Source organism: Haliaeetus albicilla, chromosome 4, assembly GCF_947461875.1.
Source record: "Haliaeetus albicilla chromosome 4, bHalAlb1.1, whole genome shotgun sequence".
NCBI lineage: Eukaryota > Metazoa > Chordata > Aves > Accipitriformes > Accipitridae > Haliaeetus > Haliaeetus albicilla.
The window spans coordinates 44,340,011-44,357,427 of record NC_091486.1 but is presented as its reverse complement, the minus strand read 5'-3'; the positions used below and the strand labels follow the sequence as shown (position 1 = coordinate 44,357,427).

The 17,417-nt window shown below is 63.5% G+C and overlaps 1 protein-coding gene and 27 non-coding genes across 28 annotated transcripts; 16 read left to right on the top strand and 12 right to left on the bottom strand.

The window, feature by feature from the left end:
* Nucleotides 1–94: 94 nt before the first annotated feature.
* Nucleotides 95–176, bottom strand: TRNAS-GCU (transfer RNA serine (anticodon GCU)). The gene has a single exon. It is a non-coding gene; the product is annotated as a tRNA-Ser (tRNA).
* Nucleotides 177–295: 119 nt separating this feature from the next.
* TRNAM-CAU (transfer RNA methionine (anticodon CAU)) lies at nt 296–368 on the top strand. Its single transcript has one exon. It is a non-coding gene; the product is annotated as a tRNA-Met (tRNA).
* A 243-nt stretch (nt 369–611) lies between these two features.
* Nucleotides 612–684, bottom strand: TRNAM-CAU (transfer RNA methionine (anticodon CAU)). Its single transcript has one exon. It is a non-coding gene; the product is annotated as a tRNA-Met (tRNA).
* Nucleotides 685–888: 204 nt separating this feature from the next.
* Nucleotides 889–970, top strand: TRNAS-GCU (transfer RNA serine (anticodon GCU)). The gene has a single exon. It is a non-coding gene; the product is annotated as a tRNA-Ser (tRNA).
* A 930-nt stretch (nt 971–1,900) lies between these two features.
* On the top strand, nt 1,901–3,060 carry LOC104314631 (vitelline membrane outer layer protein 1 homolog). Its single transcript, XM_069780521.1, is given in 3 exon segments — nt 1,901–2,071; nt 2,247–2,362; nt 2,506–3,060. Coding segments are annotated over 3 exon segments (588 nt in total). The 3' UTR covers nt 2,807–3,060.
* A 320-nt stretch (nt 3,061–3,380) lies between these two features.
* TRNAT-AGU (transfer RNA threonine (anticodon AGU)) lies at nt 3,381–3,454 on the bottom strand. The gene has a single exon. It is a non-coding gene; the product is annotated as a tRNA-Thr (tRNA).
* A 282-nt stretch (nt 3,455–3,736) lies between these two features.
* On the bottom strand, nt 3,737–3,808 carry TRNAP-AGG (transfer RNA proline (anticodon AGG)). The gene has a single exon. It is a non-coding gene; the product is annotated as a tRNA-Pro (tRNA).
* Nucleotides 3,809–4,332: 524 nt separating this feature from the next.
* On the top strand, nt 4,333–4,404 carry TRNAP-AGG (transfer RNA proline (anticodon AGG)). Its single transcript has one exon. It is a non-coding gene; the product is annotated as a tRNA-Pro (tRNA).
* A 367-nt stretch (nt 4,405–4,771) lies between these two features.
* On the top strand, nt 4,772–4,843 carry TRNAA-UGC (transfer RNA alanine (anticodon UGC)). Its single transcript has one exon. It is a non-coding gene; the product is annotated as a tRNA-Ala (tRNA).
* A 285-nt stretch (nt 4,844–5,128) lies between these two features.
* On the bottom strand, nt 5,129–5,200 carry TRNAP-AGG (transfer RNA proline (anticodon AGG)). Its single transcript has one exon. It is a non-coding gene; the product is annotated as a tRNA-Pro (tRNA).
* Nucleotides 5,201–5,473: 273 nt separating this feature from the next.
* On the top strand, nt 5,474–5,555 carry TRNAS-CGA (transfer RNA serine (anticodon CGA)). Its single transcript has one exon. It is a non-coding gene; the product is annotated as a tRNA-Ser (tRNA).
* Nucleotides 5,556–6,296: 741 nt separating this feature from the next.
* On the bottom strand, nt 6,297–6,368 carry TRNAA-UGC (transfer RNA alanine (anticodon UGC)). Its single transcript has one exon. It is a non-coding gene; the product is annotated as a tRNA-Ala (tRNA).
* A 251-nt stretch (nt 6,369–6,619) lies between these two features.
* Nucleotides 6,620–6,691, top strand: TRNAP-UGG (transfer RNA proline (anticodon UGG)). The gene has a single exon. It is a non-coding gene; the product is annotated as a tRNA-Pro (tRNA).
* A 256-nt stretch (nt 6,692–6,947) lies between these two features.
* Nucleotides 6,948–7,019, top strand: TRNAA-UGC (transfer RNA alanine (anticodon UGC)). Its single transcript has one exon. It is a non-coding gene; the product is annotated as a tRNA-Ala (tRNA).
* Nucleotides 7,020–7,311: 292 nt separating this feature from the next.
* On the top strand, nt 7,312–7,393 carry TRNAS-UGA (transfer RNA serine (anticodon UGA)). Its single transcript has one exon. It is a non-coding gene; the product is annotated as a tRNA-Ser (tRNA).
* A 485-nt stretch (nt 7,394–7,878) lies between these two features.
* TRNAA-CGC (transfer RNA alanine (anticodon CGC)) lies at nt 7,879–7,950 on the bottom strand. Its single transcript has one exon. It is a non-coding gene; the product is annotated as a tRNA-Ala (tRNA).
* A 257-nt stretch (nt 7,951–8,207) lies between these two features.
* On the top strand, nt 8,208–8,279 carry TRNAP-AGG (transfer RNA proline (anticodon AGG)). The gene has a single exon. It is a non-coding gene; the product is annotated as a tRNA-Pro (tRNA).
* A 301-nt stretch (nt 8,280–8,580) lies between these two features.
* TRNAA-UGC (transfer RNA alanine (anticodon UGC)) lies at nt 8,581–8,652 on the top strand. The gene has a single exon. It is a non-coding gene; the product is annotated as a tRNA-Ala (tRNA).
* Nucleotides 8,653–9,002: 350 nt separating this feature from the next.
* Nucleotides 9,003–9,074, bottom strand: TRNAP-AGG (transfer RNA proline (anticodon AGG)). Its single transcript has one exon. It is a non-coding gene; the product is annotated as a tRNA-Pro (tRNA).
* A 524-nt stretch (nt 9,075–9,598) lies between these two features.
* TRNAP-AGG (transfer RNA proline (anticodon AGG)) lies at nt 9,599–9,670 on the top strand. The gene has a single exon. It is a non-coding gene; the product is annotated as a tRNA-Pro (tRNA).
* Nucleotides 9,671–9,955: 285 nt separating this feature from the next.
* Nucleotides 9,956–10,027, bottom strand: TRNAA-UGC (transfer RNA alanine (anticodon UGC)). Its single transcript has one exon. It is a non-coding gene; the product is annotated as a tRNA-Ala (tRNA).
* Nucleotides 10,028–12,189: 2,162 nt separating this feature from the next.
* On the bottom strand, nt 12,190–12,261 carry TRNAP-UGG (transfer RNA proline (anticodon UGG)). The gene has a single exon. It is a non-coding gene; the product is annotated as a tRNA-Pro (tRNA).
* A 1,293-nt stretch (nt 12,262–13,554) lies between these two features.
* On the bottom strand, nt 13,555–13,636 carry TRNAS-CGA (transfer RNA serine (anticodon CGA)). Its single transcript has one exon. It is a non-coding gene; the product is annotated as a tRNA-Ser (tRNA).
* A 276-nt stretch (nt 13,637–13,912) lies between these two features.
* TRNAP-AGG (transfer RNA proline (anticodon AGG)) lies at nt 13,913–13,984 on the top strand. Its single transcript has one exon. It is a non-coding gene; the product is annotated as a tRNA-Pro (tRNA).
* A 367-nt stretch (nt 13,985–14,351) lies between these two features.
* TRNAA-UGC (transfer RNA alanine (anticodon UGC)) lies at nt 14,352–14,423 on the top strand. The gene has a single exon. It is a non-coding gene; the product is annotated as a tRNA-Ala (tRNA).
* Nucleotides 14,424–14,708: 285 nt separating this feature from the next.
* On the bottom strand, nt 14,709–14,780 carry TRNAP-AGG (transfer RNA proline (anticodon AGG)). The gene has a single exon. It is a non-coding gene; the product is annotated as a tRNA-Pro (tRNA).
* An 888-nt stretch (nt 14,781–15,668) lies between these two features.
* Nucleotides 15,669–15,742, top strand: TRNAT-AGU (transfer RNA threonine (anticodon AGU)). Its single transcript has one exon. It is a non-coding gene; the product is annotated as a tRNA-Thr (tRNA).
* A 648-nt stretch (nt 15,743–16,390) lies between these two features.
* On the top strand, nt 16,391–16,472 carry TRNAS-GCU (transfer RNA serine (anticodon GCU)). Its single transcript has one exon. It is a non-coding gene; the product is annotated as a tRNA-Ser (tRNA).
* The last annotated feature ends 945 nt before the right edge of the window (nt 16,473–17,417 follow it).

Here is a 17,417-nt window from a genome sequence, read left to right as displayed (position 1 = left end):
TGTATTTAAGCTGGCAGGGCAAAACAGCGAGTGGCGGGAGGGAGCCGTGCACGCCAGGGACTGCACCAAAAGGTTGCCCCTGGGTGGGGTCCCGCGACGAGGGTGGGATTCGAACCCACGCGTGCAGAGCACAATGGATTAGCAGTCCATCGCCTTCACCACTCGGCCACCTCGTCCTGCCCCGCGCCGCGCATGGCCCCGCCCCTCCCCGCCGCCACCGGGCCTCGCCTCAGTCCGCGCCGCCGGTACCCGCCGCGGGGCCGCTGAGGGCCCGGCCCGGAGCCGGCTTGCCGTGGCCCTCTTAGCGCAGTCGGCAGCGCGTCAGTCTCATAATCTGAAGGTCCTGAGTTCGAGCCTCAGAGAGGGCAGCGCTTTTGCCGCCCCTCCTGGCGGGGGAGAGACGGTCGCGGCGGCACCGGGCCGGTCTTTTTGCAGGGCCGCCTCGCCGCGGAGGGGGAGTTGCGGGCCCTGGGGCGGGGGGTATGCAGGGGAGGGTCTCGGGTGGTGGTGGGACAGGGCTGGGGCCCACCGCAGAGCCCTCTCAGGCGGCCGCGGGGCAGCAAAATGGCGCCCCGTCCACCACTGCCAACCAGGAGGGGCGGCAAAAGCGCTGCCCTCTCTGAGGCTCGAACTCAGGACCTTCAGATTATGAGACTGACGCGCTGCCGGCTGCGCTAAGAGGGCCACGGTAGATCAGGCCCGGGCCGGGCCTCCAGCGAGCGGGCGGGTGGCGGGGCCGGCCACCAGCGCGGCGGGCAGTTCCCCCGGCGGTGCGGCCGGGCCGGGCCGGGCCGGACCCCGGCGGGGCAGCGGCGACCTGCCGTCAGGGCGGCAGCGGGGCCCGTTCGCCGGTGAGCGAGGGGCGGGGCCGTGCGCGGCATGGGGCAGGACGAGGTGGCCGAGTGGTGAAGGCGATGGACTGCTAATCCATTGTGCTCTGCACGCGTGGGTTCGAATCCCACCCTCGTCGGGACTTTTGCTGCTGCGCGGGGGGGAGATGGGGACAGCCGGGGCTGGCGGGCCTGCGGCCGGGGTTGGCTCAAGCCCCTGCCTGGCACACGGGGACCCTGGGCTCGACTCCCAGCGGTGTCTGAGCCCCGGAGGGGGGCGGGGGGGGATGTAGTAGCAAGGACCTGGGCCACCATGGCGACTGCATCCTCCCAAGGGGAAGAGGTCAGCAGTCCCTCCGCAGTAGCGTTTGACTTTGGAAAGAGGATGGCAGGAGGAAACCAAAGAGCTCAGGCAGAAGAAATTGAAGCAGCATCTAAAAGGGCACCCAGGTCCTGGCATGGAGGTGGCTGGAAGTCTCTTATCCAAGACTCATGGAAGAAACCCACTCAGAAATCCTTAAAACAGCTATTACTGCAGAAAATGGCTCTTAAGAAATAAAACGATAACCCTCCAAAAGAGGAGAGCGCAACTGGAAAGCAAACTGGGACAAATGAAGCATGAAGCCATGATGAAATGGATACCTTGGGGAGAGAGGGCAGAGAAGACGGGAAGGGATTTGCATCAGAGGGGTCGGTGAACATGCCCATTCATTTTAACTGCAAAAAAGAAAGAAAGAGCAAAAGGCAGAGTGCAAATCCCATCTTGCACACGGTGGGAGCCTGGAGGGGGGAGAGGAAAGTGCCCTGGCCCCACACCACCCTGAGCCCCGGTTGGCACCGTGATGCCCAGTGGCTCCAGGCAAGCTGCCTGGAGAGGGACCCAAACAAAGACCTGGTGGATCAGCTCCCTGCACCCCACCTGGCAGGGGGATTAGCCCTCTCCTGCAGCTAATCCTGGCCATCTGACAGGCCTGGGCACCCTGGGAAGGTAACTGAGATGCTGCCAGGTCCCTCCTGCCAGCCCTGCTAGGCATAAAGGGCCCGGTGAGCTGGCTGCAGGTAGAGCAGCCATGCTGGGGGGACAGGTCCTGCTGCTGCTCGTGGGGCTCACAGGCACAGCACCGCAGGGGCAGGACCTGGGTGAGAGGGATACCTCGGTCACCGCCATGTCCAACAGGGGAGACTGGGCCTGGCTGGAGATGTGCCCCAAGGGCTTCTACACCAGTGGCGTCAGCTTCAAGGTGCAGCCTCTGCGCCGGTGCCCACGGCTGGTTGGGGGACCCTGCTCCCATGGGAACTCTGTTCCCTCACAGGTAGAACGCGTTGGGGGACTCTGCTCCCATGGGAACTCTGTTCCCTCACAGGTAGAACGCGTTGGGGGACTCTGCTCCCATGGGAACATCTGTTCCCTCACAGGTAGAGCCACCCCAGGGTGTGATGGAGGATGACACGGCACTCAACGGGATTTGGCTGCACTGCTCCCGCAGTGGGGACCCCAGTGGCGGCTACACAGCTGAGTCCCAGAGTGGCAGGTGAGCTCCTGGTGGTCCTTGTCCCCTCCCTGTGTCTGGAGAACCTCCTCCACAGCTGCCCCCAGCTCTGAAGGGCTTGCACTCTCTCCTCCTCCTGCACCTCCTGGCCTCAGCACTGACCATCTTCTCTCTTCCCCATCTAGTTGGGGCCACTGGTTGGAGGCCCGCTGGTGCACCCACTGAGGGCACCTAGTGGGCTTCGTGCTGTGAGTCCAGCCACCGCAGTGCAGGCTCCTGAGCAATGAAGTGGCCACCACCAGTGCCCACTTTGCCTGCTCTGATGGGCATGTCCTGGAGGGGCCAGGGTCTGCCTGGGGCCAGTGGGGTGGCTGGAGCCCCCGGTGCCCCCGCGTGGTGTGTGGCATCCAGACACAGCAGGATCCTGCATGGGGCCTGAAGAGGGATGACACGGCCCTGAATGATCTGCATCTCTTCTGCCCTTAACGAACACTGGCAACCCCCTGCAGGGCACCCAATGCCATGACCCAGCCCCACAGCAAAGCCTGTGCCCCGGGGTCCACTTTCCTAGGACCTCACATCCACTGGCAGATGCCTTAGCCCTGGTACCCTCAGGGGGCACCTTCCCCTCATCCCCATGGGCTCCATCATTGCGTATGTGCTGCTGCCAGCCCCCCAACACTTACCGTGGTTCTGAGAGATGCTCCCAAGTCCTTTCTGCCCCCACCCAGACTTCCAGATATTCCTCAGAATCTCCAGGACTGTCCCTGTCCTACCCTGAAATAAGCTTCTGGTAAGAGCATACTTCGTCGTTGGGAGAGGGCAAACCAGGGCAGCGGGGCAGAGAAGCAGGGAGCTGCAGCTGGCCCTGCCAGGGGACCGGGATGCAACCCCCAACTAAGGGGGTAACCGAGAAGTTGCAGCTGGACCCTCCTCAAAGGGCAAAAGGATGGGAGGCTGCGGGCAGTGGAGAAAATCCTCTAGTGTGTCCCCTGATCGGGGCAGAGATCCCCAGCTGTGCCCCCAGCTTGGGGCAGGGAGGAAAAAGAACCCCAGGGCCAGGCACCACTGGGAGTCGAACCCAGGATCTCCTGTTTACTAGACAGGCGCTTTAACCAGCTGAGCCATGGCGCCCACCTGCCCCACTGCCATGGGGTGCCCCACAGCCATGGGATGTGCCACAGCCACTGCCTCTGTCCCCATCCTGCTGCCACCCCAACACCAGGGTCACCTGTAAGACCAGAGGGCCTGGGCACAGGGTTGGGAATCCGGGGATGAGGGACAGTTCTGTGTGTCACGCTAAGCTCAAAGCCCTGGCAACTGCGGGGTGTTTCTGGGAGATAAAAGTCAACGGCGGGGTCCCAAATAAGCTCTGCACCAGCCAGGTGGGAGTGGGGTGGTGGGTGCGCAAAAGGAGGGCTCGTCCGGGAGTTGAACCCGGGACCTCTCGCACCCTAAGCGAGAATCATACCCCTAGACCAACGAGCCGGGGTGCACAGCTGGGACCCAGCCCCAATCCTGTCCCCCACGGCCTCGGGCACCGCACATGGCAACCGGTGCCCAGCGCAGGTGGGGGCTGCCCCGGGGCACTGCCCTCTCCCTCCCCTCTGCTCTCTGCCCATCGGCTCCCCCAGCCCCCTGGGGACGTGGCACAGGGCGATGATGGGGAGCCTCTTGCCATCTTGGGAACATGCCACTTCCTGACCTACCCCAGGGTAACAAAGCCTGGAAAACCTTGCGGGGGCCTGTACCCCTCCTGCCGGGTGCACGCCTGGGTCCCCCTGTCCCAAAGGGTCCCTGCTGCCCCCTTTCCTGGGAAGTGGGAATTCTCCAGGGTGGCCGGTGCATCCCCGCACACACCCTCAGCCCCGCTCTGCTCCCCAGGGCCCGCTGGCAGGGCCCGTCGCCAAAAAGCAGCTCCTGGTGCCGCGGGGTCCCTGGGCAGCAGTGCCCCCCCCCCAGCACCCCATTGCCCGGCACAGGGGGGGGGTGCCCGGGCAACTGCGCACCCCGGCTCGTTGGTCTAGGGGTATGATTCTCGCTTAGGGTGCGAGAGGTCCCGGGTTCAACTCCCGGACGAGCCCTCCTTTTGGGCACCCACCTTCCCCAGCACTGCGTGAGGCCATGGCACAACCGGGGCACAGAGAGGGCAGCGGTGCCCTGCACAGAGGGGCCGGTGCCAGGTCCTGTCTGGCACGTCCCCGTGGGCAGGACGGACCCCCAAGAGCCATCAGCGAGGGGCTGCCAGGGGCATGGGCAGGGAGGCGGGTGGAGGAAGGGGTGGGAAAGGGCAGCGGGAGGCAGCGCTGGGCACCGTAGAGCAGAGCGGGTGCTGCCATCAGCGTGTGCCCCGAGGGCCTGTTTTTGGGGTCAGGGCCGTGGGGGGTGAGCGGTGGGTCAGTGGTGGGGGGTGAGGGGAGTTGTGCAGGCCCCCACGCCTGCCCATGCAGAGGGGATGTAGCTCAGCGGGAGAGCGCTTGCTTTGCATGTAAGAGGCCCTGGGTTCAACCCCCAGCATCTCCATGTCCTTTTGCCTGCCCAGACCCCCTCCCTGCCAGCTGTGGGGCTGCCAGAGCCCCCCAGGTCCCCTAAAATAGCCCTGGGGCTGCCAGTGGGCACAGCTGGCCTGGGGATGCTTCCCAGCACCTACAGAGAGGCTGCAGGGAATGCGCACAGGTGTTTCCCTCCCCTGCCTGGGTGCTGTGGGGTCTGGAGGCAGCTTGTGTCCCTTCCCCATGAGGCTTGGGGTGAATTTTGGTGGTGGTGGGAGCAGCTGGGTGGGAGTGGGGTGGTGGGTGCGCAAAAGGAGGGCTCGTCCGGGAGTTGAACCCGGGACCTCTCGCACCCTAAGCGAGAATCATACCCCTAGACCAACGAGCCGGGGTGCGCAGTTGCCCGGGCACCCCCCCCCTGTGCCGGGCAATGGGGTGCTGGGGGGGCACTGCTGCCCAGGGACCCCGCGGCACCAGGAGCTGCTTTTTGGCGACGGGCCCTGCCAGCGGGCCCTGGGGAGCAGAGCGGGGCTGAGGGTGTGTGCGGGGATGCACCGGCCACCCTGAAGAATTCCTGCTTCCCAGGAAAAGGGGCACCCAGGGGGGCCAGGGAGTGCCTGTGGCGGGGGGCAGGTGTCCCCCCCAGGTGCCCAGGGCTGGGGCTGTGATGGCCGAGGGGTGAAGGCGTTGGACTCGAAATCCAATAGGGTTTCCCTGCGCAGGTTCGAATCCTGCTCACAGCGAGAAATTTTACCCGCCCCTATGGGAGTCGGACTGGGGCTGGGGAAAAGCAGGGGTGGGAGGGTTCTGGGCTCCCCAGCAGCCCCCCACCCCTGCACCTCACCTCGTCCTCTATGTGAAGCAGCTCCCGCACCAGTGAACCTGCTCCCTGACAGTCCCGGGAGAGCGAGGCAACATAGGGCAGGGAGCCATAGACCACTTGCCCTGGGGCCAGGTGAAACCCTCCCCTCTGAGGGGGGACCCACCAGAGAGACTGAGGACACACAGCCATGGGGTGTCAGGGGTGAGTTTATCTGTAGATGCTTTTACCAGTGGGCCAGCTGGGACCCACACTGAGCCCATGGCTGTGGGGTAAAGGGGGAGGGCTGGGGAGCCCAACACAGGCTTGGGGTACTGTTCCACCTTCAGATGGGAGAGGACCTGGGTCCAACCCCCTGAGGAATCCTCTCCTTGGGCAAAGCCTGCCCTGCTTTGTCTGGGTGATACAGAGCTCATTTGGAGCCAGCTGTTGGCTTTCGTTGCTTGTTCCCCCTGACAGACACCACAGCATTGGGCTGGGCAGGGCAGCTCCCTCTCTTGGGGGTCCTGGTGTGGGTTGCAGACACCACTGTGCCCACCACGCATCACTGCTGTCCCCCCCGAGTCCTGGGCCAGCTGTGCCTGCTGGCAGCCCCAGGGCTTTTCTGGGGGGGCCTTGCAGCCCCACAGCTGGCAGAGAGGGGGTCTGGGGAGGCAAAAGGACATGGAGATGCTGGGGGTTGAACCCAGGGCCTCTTACATGCAAAGCAAGCGCTCTCCCGCTGAGCTACATCCCCTCTGCATGGGCAGGGCTGTGCCCAGGGGTCCCTGCTGACCCCCATGGTCCCACTGCCCCCACGGCCACTGCGGCCAGGGTAGTTGTGTGTTGTGACCACCTCCAAACACTGGCCCCTCATCCTGGGCACAGTGAGATAGATTTGTGGGCTCCAGGCTGTGCCAGGGGCAAAAGGCAGTATCAGCCACTCTCAACAACACCCAAAATCGTGGGGTGCAGAGGCTGGGGGGGTGCATTGGGGTGTAGCACCCCGGCTCGTTGGTCTAGGGGTATGATTCTTGCTTTGGGTGCGAGAGGTCCCGGGTTCAACTCCCGGACGAGCCCTCCTTTTGGGCACCTGCCTCCCTCGGGTGGGACCGTGGCATAACCAGGGTAGGATGAGGGCAGCGGTGCCCAGCACAGAGGGATTGGTGCCACGTCCTGGCTGAGTGCGTCCCCGTGGGCAGGATGGACCCCCAAAATCTGGCAGTGCATGCCCCGAGGGTCTGTGTTTGGGGTCAGAGCAGGCTGAGCGGTGGGCAGTGGGGCAGTGGTGGGGGGTGAGGAGAGCTGCCCAGGCCCCCACCCCTGCCCACATAGGGGGGATGTAGCTCAGCGGGAGAGCGCTTGCTTTGCATGTAAGAGGCCCTGGGTTCAACCCCCAGCATCTCCATGTCCTTTTGCCTCTGAAACCCATTGTCTCCCAGGGCATCGCTGGAGGACGCTTCCCTTTGGTGCCTGCCCTGTGGCCAGGCTCTCGGCTGTACCTGGATTTTTTTCCCAGCCATCGGTGAATACCCTTGGATATTCCCTTTTCCCAACCCCAGCATGTGTGGGTACTGTGGCTGCCAAAGGGTACTGGGACTGTGCAGATGGCCCCACAGCAGGCTAGCAGGCATTTTCTCCCCAGAGGCAGACCCCAGGGCAAACCAGGGGTGTCCCTGCCCCACAGGGGGAAGCCACAGGCTGTGATGGCCGAGGGGTGAAGGCGTTGGACTTGAAATCCAATAGGGTTTCCCTGCGCAGGTTCGAATCCTGCTCACAGCGAGAGAATTTTACCCATGGCTGGATGGGGTTGGGGGCCAGGGCAGCCCCATCCCATGGGAGCTGATGGCTGGAGAGGAAGAGGAGGGCACTAGGCACTGGTGGGCTGGGTTTAACTCCCGGACGAGCCCTCCTTTTGGGCACCCACCGCTGGGCACAACCCCTGCGAGGACAGGGCATGCACAGGGGGATGCTGCCCTGCGCAGGGGGGACAGGCGGCCTCCCCAGCTCAGCCACGTCCCCTCTGCTGGGACAGTCCCGCCACTGCCAGGACTGAGGTGCTGCCTGCTGCCCTGTGGGCAAAGAGGCATGGCTCAGCCATGGCCTGGGCTCGTCCCCTCCTGGGTTGGGAAGGGGCTTCCAGGGGCCCACTGCCACCATGTACATGGTGCAGGGTGCGGGCACACCTTTGGGAATGCCTTCCAGAGGCAGAAGTAGAGTTTATCACCACTGCCCTGTGGAGGAAGTGGGTTTGAGGAAGCAAAAGCTGGAGATGCTGGGGATTGAACCCAGGGCCTCTTACATGCGAAGCAAGCGCTCTCCTGCTGAGCTACATCCCCTTGCCTAGGAGCTCTCTCCACCTGGGGGTCCTGCTGCCCGCTGGTCCTCTTGGCCCCATGGCTTTGGGAGCCAGGGCAACTACAGCCCATGGCCATGTCCAGGTGCCAGCCCTGGAGCCAGGGGAGAACAAGGGGGACCTCCCAGGTGTGAACACACATCGGGGCCAAAAAAAGCTTCCTCAGGTCCCATCCCACTCCAACCAGTTCCCTGAGCGCTGGAGCTCAATAAGGGACTTCTTGCCATCATGCAGTGCCCCGGCTCGTTGGTCTAGGGGTATGATTCTCGCTTAGGGTGCGAGAGGTCCCGGGTTCAACTCCCGGACGAGCCCTCCTTTTGCGCACCCATTGCCCTCAGCTGCTATGAGTGACCCCAGCCCGTGGTGGGACCAGGGCCAGGGTGGTGGGAGGGCAACAGTGCCTGGTGCAGCAGGGATGGGCAGAGGCGTGGGGGGGTGGGCATGTCCCCAAGGCCAGGATACAGACTCTCAGAAGCAGCAATGGGGATGGTGGAGTGCAGCCCCTGACAGTCTGTATTTGGGGCCCTGGGGCAGAGCAGGCTGAGCAGTGGGCAGTGCGGCGGTGGTGGGGGGAGAGGAGAGCTGCCCAGACCCCCACCCCTGCCCATGCAGAGGGGATGTAGCTCAGCGGGAGAGCACTTGCTTTGCATGTAAGAGGCCCTGGGTTCAACCCCCAGCATCTCCATGTCCTTTTGCGTTCCCAGACTCTCTCTCTGCCAGCTGTGAGGCTTCCAGACCCCCCCGAGGCCCCCCAGAAAAGCCCTGGGGCTGCCAGTGGACATGGCTGGCCTGGGGCTGATTCCTGTCATCTGCAGGCTCTGGAGAAATGCCCACAGCCCTTTCCCTCCCCTGCCCAGGCACTGCAGAGTGTGGTGGAACTTTGTGTCCCCTCCCCAGGGAGCCTGGGGTGAATGTTGGTGTTTGCAGGAGCTGATGATCTGGGGAGGCCGCCTGTCCCCCCTGCGCAGGGCAGCGTCCCCCTGTCTGAGCCCTGTCCCCACAGGGGCTGTGCCCAGCAGTGGGTGCGCAAAAGGAGGGCTCGTCCGGGAGTTGAACCCGGGACCTCTCGCACCCTAAGCGAGAATCATACCCCTAGACCAACGAGCCGGGGTGGGCAGCTGCCCGGGCACCCCCCCCCTGTGCCGGGCAATGGGGTGCTGGGGGGGGGCACTGCTGCCCAGGGACCCCGCGGCACCAGGAGCTGCTTTTTGGCGACGGGCCCTGCCAGCGGGCCCTGGGGAGCAGAGCGGGGCTGAGGGTGTGTGCGGGGATGCACCGGCCACCCTGAAGAATTCCCACTCCCCAGGAAAAGGGGGCAGCAGGGACCCTTTGGGACAGGGGGACCCAGGCGTGCACCCGGCAGGAGGGGTACAGGCCCCCGCAAGGTTTTCCAGGCTTTGTTACCCTGGGGTAGGTCAGGAAGTGGCATGTTCCCAAGATGGCAAGAGGCTCCCCATCATCGCCCTGTGCCACGTCCCCAGGGGGCTGGGGGAGCCGATGGGCAGAGAGCAGAGGGGAGGGAGAGGGCAGTGCCCCGGGGCAGCCCCCACCTGCGCTGGGCACCGGTTGCCATGTGCGGTGCCCGAGGCCGTGGGGGACAGGATTGGGGCTGGGTCCCAGCTGTGCACCCCGGCTCGTTGGTCTAGGGGTATGATTCTCGCTTAGGGTGCGAGAGGTCCCGGGTTCAACTCCCGGACGAGCCCTCCTTTTGCGCACCCACCACCCCACTCCCACTCAGCTGTTCCCACCGCCACCAAAATTCACCCCAAGCCTCATGGGGAAGGGACACAAGCTGCCTCCAGACCCCACAGCACCCAGGCAGGGGAGGGAAACACCTGTGCGCATTCCCTGCAGCCTCTCTGTAGGTGCTGGGAAGCATCCCCAGGCCAGCTGTGCCCACTGGCAGCCCCAGGGCTATTTTAGGGGACCTGGGGGGCTCTGGCAGCCCCACAGCTGGCAGGGAGGGGGTCTGGGCAGGCAAAAGGACATGGAGATGCTGGGGGTTGAACCCAGGGCCTCTTACATGCAAAGCAAGCGCTCTCCCGCTGAGCTACATCCCCTCTGCATGGGCAGGCGTGGGGGCCTGCACAACTCCCCTCACCCCCCACCACTGACCCACCGCTCACCCCCCACGGCCCTGACCCCAAAAACAGGCCCTCGGGGCACACGCTGATGGCAGCACCCGCTCTGCTCTACGGTGCCCAGCGCTGCCTCCCGCTGCCCTTTCCCACCCCTTCCTCCATCCGCCTCCCTGCCCATGCCCCTGGCAGCCCCTCGCTGATGGCTCTTGGGGGTCCGTCCTGCCCACGGGGACGTGCCAGACAGGACCTGGCACCGGCCCCTCTGTGCAGGGCACCGCTGCCCTCACCGTTGTCACGTCCCAATTTCTCTGGACGAGGACTCAGGTTTGCTGATTCCCAGGTCAGGATTAAGGTGAAACGACACCGGGGTCCTTTCATTCACAATACCCAAATTTTATTTGCTTACAACAAGAAATGGCATGCTCACCACCAAAATTGGTATGCTCACAACAAGAATTGGCATGAAACTATGTCATTAAACTGTGTAACATTTGCTAACCCTACATCACCAAACATATACTACAGGCCTTGCTCATTTGGGAATCAGTTCAGGGAAGACAATGAGAGCCCTCCCGTTGAGTCCCGAGGTTCAGAGCAGACCCCCTGGCTTTCTAGACTCCTTCTCAGAGAAGAGCCCAGGGGCAGCTGGATCCACTCCTAGACCCAGACTTGGCCAACGGTTTATGTCTAAAGGGATGAGGCGTAGGGATTACGGAAGAGAGAAGAGAGCAAGAGGGGAGAGAGGGGAGAAGAGAGAGATAAGAAGCCGGGGGGGGAGAAGAACAGAGAGAGGTCACCGGTCCTGTGTCCAGCGTTCGTTCAGTCAGCCGAGGGGTCCTGTTCCGGTGGGCACCCACGCATAGGGCTTCAGTTTCTGTCCTTTTATCATCCTTGCCCCCTGTCACGGTCCACTCGGTGGACTCGTGATGGTTCGTTTGCTGCGATCTCGAAAGTGCAAAATTAAGGTGACCAACACCAAGGGGGATAGCAGTAATCACACAGTAAAACTTTATTGTATTGCCTGTGAGGAGGCACACAATAGTTAGAGATGGGTGAAAGAAAGGAGAAAAGTAAAGTAAAGTTTAGAGAGAGGAGAAAGAGAGGTTATAGCTACCACCGCTGATCTCAAGACGTCCTAACGGTCCCGGGTCCAGCTGATGCTGCTGCGTCGTCGACCGTCGTGGTCCTTGGTGGGGAAGCTTCAAACTCCCGTTGTTCAGAAGTCATCTTTTATGCTAGTAACACACCTGGCTCCACCTCTGCCTCAGGAGTCTCCACCCTTCTCAGAATACAATTATCATATCTCCACCCTTCCCAGAATACAATTATCATATCTCCGCCCTTCCCAGAATACAATTATCATATCTCCGCCCTTCTCGAGCGAGGCTATCACGCAGGCGCGGGGTCAGCGTCCGAGGCGTGGTAAGTCTTGGAGGCGGGCAGCCTTCGACCAGGAGGTGTGTTTTGGTATTATAATGAAGCAAAGTTCGTCTAACGTTCATGGTTTCGTCTTCGACGTTATGGCAACAGTTGCAATCCATCCTTTTAGACAGTACCATGCGGTTATCTCTAAGGGTTCCAGCCAGGTACCTTCCATCCTCGGGACCGTCCGCTGCGCTCCAAACAGGCCGATGTCAGGTAGCGTAGTGTTCCTGTTCCTGACGACAATGTTGAGACGATGCTGATTTTCTGACCGACTCTTACACCCCCTCCTTCGGGCGGGCACTCGAACTCACTAGGCTCATTAGGTGTCTTGGGCAGCTTGTGCGCCTTCGGGAAATAGGTCCGCGGGCTCGGGGGTCGTTTGGGGAGTAGTTTCCCCTTCCCTGCAGACGTGATCTTTGGCCACGGGCGGTGAGCTGCCCCGCTCAGCGTATCAGAACAGCACACGCGAACTGGGAGCTGCGCACCCTCCGGCACGGCCCGCCCTCCCCTCGCCCTCCTGTTGCTGATGGTGCTGATCCGCTCCTCTCCGCCCGGGGTTCCCTGCCGGGCGGAGTTCTTGCTATGCGGAGTTCGCCGTTCAGCAGAACTTGCCCCACCACAAGGGTTGAGACATTAACTCTTTCACTCCCGCGCAGCCGTGCCCCTGGTGCGCCACGGCCCCACGCGGTGCTGGGGAAGGTGGGTGCCCAAAAGGAGGGCTCGTCCGGGAGTTGAACCCGGGACCTCTCGCACCCAAAGCGAGAATCATACCCCTAGACCAACGAGCCGGGGTGCCGCACCCCCCTGCACCCCCAGCCTCTGCACCCCACGCACTTTTGGGGGGACAGCCGAGGCTGTGTGTGTCCCTCGGCACACTCTGGGAGCACGGAGGTCCCTCTTGCTGGGGCCGGTCCACGGAGCCAGCCGCTGGAGGTGGCCACGGGGCATCAGTGCCCAGCATCTCCGATTCCCACCATCTCCGGGGGTTTTCCTCCTCCCAACCATCTCCCTGGCTCTCGCAGAGGTGGAAACGGCCGGTGCTTTGCAGCGTCAGCCCCTGCCTTTCTTCCTGAACGGGGGGTCCCCCAAAGCTGATGTCCCCCTCTGACCTGGCTTTCTCTTTGCTCCCAGAAGATCCCTGTCACTGCTTCTTTCCCCAGCCCCCCGGAGCTGCTGACCGTGGGGTTCGGGGGTTTGCAGGCACTGGGTATCCCTCAGGTGCCCCCAGGGTAGTGAGGGGGTCAGGGCAGAGGGGTACAGCTGTGGGGCAGAGCTGGGACATGGTTTTCTGGATGCTGCCACCGGGCAGAGTTGCCCAGTGGGATGTGGTGGCAGCAGGGCCCCGATCTGCCCCAACAGACCTTTCCCCACCCAGGAGGGGACAAGCCCAGGCCATCGCTGAGCCGCGTCTCTTCAGCCACAGGGCAGCGGGTAGCACCTTGCTCCTGTCAGTGGTGGGACCGTCCCAGCAACAGGGAATGTGGCCGAGCTGGGGAGGCCGCCTGTCCCTCCTGTGCTGGCGCTGTCCCCCTGTGTGTGGCCCATCCCCACAGGGGCTGTGCCCGGCAGTGGGTGCCCAAAAGGAGGGCTTGTCCAGGAGTTGAACGCGGGACCTCTCTCACCCTAAGCGAGAATCATACACTGCACACGCCAACCGGTGCCCAGCACAGGTGGGGGCTGCCCCGGGGCACTGCCCGCTCCCTCCCCTCTGCTCTCTGCCCATTGGCTCCCCCAGCCCCCTGGGGACATGGCACAGGGCAATGATGGGGAGCCTCTTGCCATCTTGGGAAAGTGGTCCACACCTCCCCACCTCACTTCTCTGCTTCGTAACCTCTTGTGGGTCAGCAAAACCTGGAAAATCCCATGGGGGCCTGTAGCCCTCCTGTCCCAGGGCCATCACAGCCCCAGTGTGTGGGACTGCTGGGAACTCAGGCAGGGAGCAGGTTACCGGGTGCAGGAGCTGCTCCCTAGGGAGGAGGCACAGGGCGGGGACTGCCCTGGCTGCTGCCACCCTCCCAGCCAGGTCCCACAAGGCCCCCGGGGATCCCCAGTGTTGCCACCCAGGCAGGGATAAAATCTCTCGCTGTGAGCAGGATTCGAACCTGCGCAGGGAAACCCTATTGGATTTCGAGTCCAACGCCTTCACCCCTCGGCCATCACAGCCCCCATCCTGGGCACCTGGGGGGGACACCTGCCCCCCGCCACAGGCACACCCTGGCCCCCCTGGGTGCCCCTTTTCCTGGGAAGCAGGAATTCTTCAGGGTGGCCGGTGCATCCCCGCACACACCCTCAGCCCCGCTCTGCTCCCCAGGGCCCGCTGGCAGGGCCCGTCGCCAAAAAGCAGCTCCTGGTGCCGCGGGGTCCCTGGGCAGCAGTGCCCCCCCCCCAGCACCCCATTGCCCGGCACAGGGGGGGGGTGCCCGGGCAACTGCGCACCCCGGCTCGTTGGTCTAGGGGTATGATTCTCGCTTAGGGTGCGAGAGGTCCCGGGTTCAACTCCCGGACGAGCCCTCCTTTTGGGCACCCACCTTCCCCAGCACTGCGTGAGGCCATGGCACAACCGGGGCACAGAGAGGGCAGCGGTGCCCTGCACAGAGGGGCCGGTGCCAGGTCCTGTCTGGCACGTCCCCGTGGGCAGGACGGACCCCCAAGAGCCATCAGCGAGGGGCTGCCAGGGGCATGGGCAGGGAGGCGGGTGGAGGAAGGGGTGGGAAAGGGCAGCGGGAGGCAGCGCTGGGCACCGTAGAGCAGAGCGGGTGCTGCCATCAGCGTGTGCCCCGAGGGCCTGTTTTTGGGGTCAGGGCCGTGGGGGGTGAGCGGTGGGTCAGTGGTGGGGGGTGAGGGGAGTTGTGCAGGCCCCCACGCCTGCCCATGCAGAGGGGATGTAGCTCAGCGGGAGAGCGCTTGCTTTGCATGTAAGAGGCCCTGGGTTCAACCCCCAGCATCTCCATGTCCTTTTGCCTGCCCAGACCCCCTCCCTGCCAGCTGTGGGGCTGCCAGAGCCCCCCAGGTCCCCTAAAATAGCCCTGGGGCTGCCAGTGGGCACAGCTGGCCTGGGGATGCTTCCCAGCACCTACAGAGAGGCTGCAGGGAATGCGCACAGGTGTTTCCCTCCCCTGCCTGGGTGCTGTGGGGTCTGGAGGCAGCTTGTGTCCCTTCCCCATGAGGCTTGGGGTGAATTTTGGTGGTGGTGGGAGCAGCTGGGTGGGAGTGGGGTGGTGGGTGCGCAAAAGGAGGGCTCGTCCGGGAGTTGAACCCGGGACCTCTCGCACCCTAAGCAAGAATCATACCCCTAGACCAACGAGCCGGGGTGCACAGCTGGGACCCAGCCCCGATCCTGTCCCCCCCCAGCCCCACAGGGACCCTGCTCCAGCCCTGCCTGCGCTGCCAGCACCTGTGCAAGGGAGAGCACAGATTCCCCTGCACCCAGGAGCTGCTGGTCCCAGGCATCTGGGACATCCCCAGTGGAGGGTCCCCTTTGACAGCTGGTGTGACTGGAGGGTGCTGCAGGGCTGTGTTTCATCCTCCGTGTTTCCGCCTTCCTGCTGGGTGGCAATGGCCAAGGAGGTCTTAGTCCCCTTCCCAGGTCCTCCTCCCAGTACAGGGGTCAGGCCAGGCCACGAGGAGGTAAATGGAGCTGGGTGACCATGGGTGTCACCAGCACCCACTGCACTGGCAAGGTGCTCTTGGCCACTCTCCCCCCCTCTGGTATCTCATGCACCTCTCAAAAAACTAGAGAGTTTGGGGGTGCCTGAGCCCTCAGAGGCCACGTTGAGATTTTTTGGGTCAGCCTTGGGCACTCATGGGTGAGCCAGGCAGGTGGGCAATGCCCTGGGGACCCCTGGGGACCCCTGGGGTGAGGAGCTAGAAAGAGAGCTGAGACAGAGGCAGTCACCTTGGGGCAGTGCAGGGGCTGGGGGCAGCTGGCAGGGCTCTGCCACGGGAAGGGGAGGGGGGCAGCAAATCCCCACAGGGGCTGGGACCCCAAAACCCAGCTGGCACTGGTAGGGGATGTGTTGGGCTCCCTGTGCCAGGGGCCAGGGTCAGCACTAGAGGTGCTCCCAGCAGCAGATAGAGAAGGGTTTAGGGGCTGCGGTACCCCAGACCTGGGGCAGCAGTGTGGGGCACGGTGGGGGGTGGGGTGGGCAGAGGGTCAGGTGTGTTGGGGGGGCACCCCATGGCAGTGGGGCAGGTGGGCGCCATGGCTCAGCTGGTTAAAGCGCCTGTCTAGTAAACAGGAGATCCTGGGTTCGACTCCCAGTGGTGCCTGGCCCTGGGGCTGTTTTTCCTCCCTGCCCCAAGCTGGGGGTCTCTGCCCTGCCCAGAGCAGTGGAGCCCCCCACCCCTCTGTCCCAAGTGATCCCACTCTGGGGGGAAGGAGTTTCCTTCTGCTTCCTTTCCCTCAGGACCTCGGGGGAGAGATGACCCACACTATTTCCAGACCCCAGAGGATTTGGGAAATAAAGAGGTACATCCAGTGCTGGCTCCCCCCCCATCTTCCCCATTCATTTGCACAACTGGTGCTGAATCATGCAGGAAACCCATTTGGACACAGGTTGGAAGTAGGTGGTGGCGTGGGGGGGATGGAGACCTGCAACAAGTAACAAAGCCTGGGGCACACTCTTTTATGGCAAAAATAAATCCGACCTCGCCCTTTGTCATCCTCTGGATACAGAGACAGAAGGGAACACGGAGAAGGGCAAATGAATTGCAAATTGCAAACACTTGCTGCCCTGTCCAGCTGCCCTGCAACAGGCAGGTGGGCAGATGGCTGCCACGGCCAGGCGCAGGGGCTGCCGGGGCTCTGCCTGCCCAGCTTGGCTCCCCAGAGGATACCCTGAAGAAGCAGCAACAGGTTTGCAGCCTTTGGTCAAATACGAGGGAAAAAAAATCCCCACAAAAGGCACTGAAGTGGGGGACGAGGTGGCCGAGTGGTGAAGGCGATGGACTGCTAATCCATTGTGCTCTGCACGCGTGGGTTCGAATCCCACCCTCGTCGCGGGACCCCACCCAGGGGCAACCTTTTGGTGCAGTCCCTGGCGTGCACGGCTCCCTCCCGCCACTCGCTGTTTTGCCCTGCCAGCTTAAATACACGTCTGCCCCTGGATCGCTGCTCCCGCTTGCTGGGGACCTGCCTTGCTCTTCCGTGCAACGTGCCAGGCCCCACGCTCCCGTGCAGGAGCGGGGTACCGTGCCCCCCCGTTCCCCGAGCCCTCCTGCCAGCCAGCTGCGTCTCCTCCAGGAGGCAAAGCACCAAACCCTGGGCAGGGAAGGGCAGCAAGAGGCTGGCCGTGCCGGCCGGGCAGCGACGCGGGCACACCCTGAGCCTGGGCTCCGCTTTCTTCCCTTCTGCTGTCTGGCAGCCAATTTATTCTTCTCTGCACCTCGCACGCAAGCCCTGTCGCGCCCACGGGAGCCAAAAGCCAGCCCTGGACAAAGGTGTGTCTCGCTGAGCCATCCCCGCGCCCCAGAGGTGCTTTTCCTGAGGATGGCACGGCTGCTGGCTGTTGGCAGCTCCCTCCCCTGTCTGCAGCAGCGCTCGCAGTGGAGGTTGCTGGGGAGAGGAGAGGGTGAGCGGCTGCAAGGTGAAGAGGAAAGAGGTAAAAAACCGCCTGCTGGGAGGTGTTTAGCTGCCGAATTCCCGGCGGTCTTGCAGAGAGGGAAGCCTCGCGTTTCTCAGAGCGTGTCTGTGCTTCGACGCACCTGGGGAAACGTGTTGCGCCAGCCTTGCCGGTGCCTTCCCCGCTCCCACCCCTTCTTTCCGCAGACGAGGCTGTGGCCAAGCAGCGCCGTGGCCCGAGGCAAGGCGAGGACGCTCGGTCTCAGCTGCCCGTGCTGCGAGCCCTGCTCTGGCTTTTCGACCTTCCCTAGGGCCACCTTTCCTTGCCGTGCCTTGGGGAGATGCCCCTGGGGACCCTCCGTCAGCCTCTCCCGAGCCAGAAAC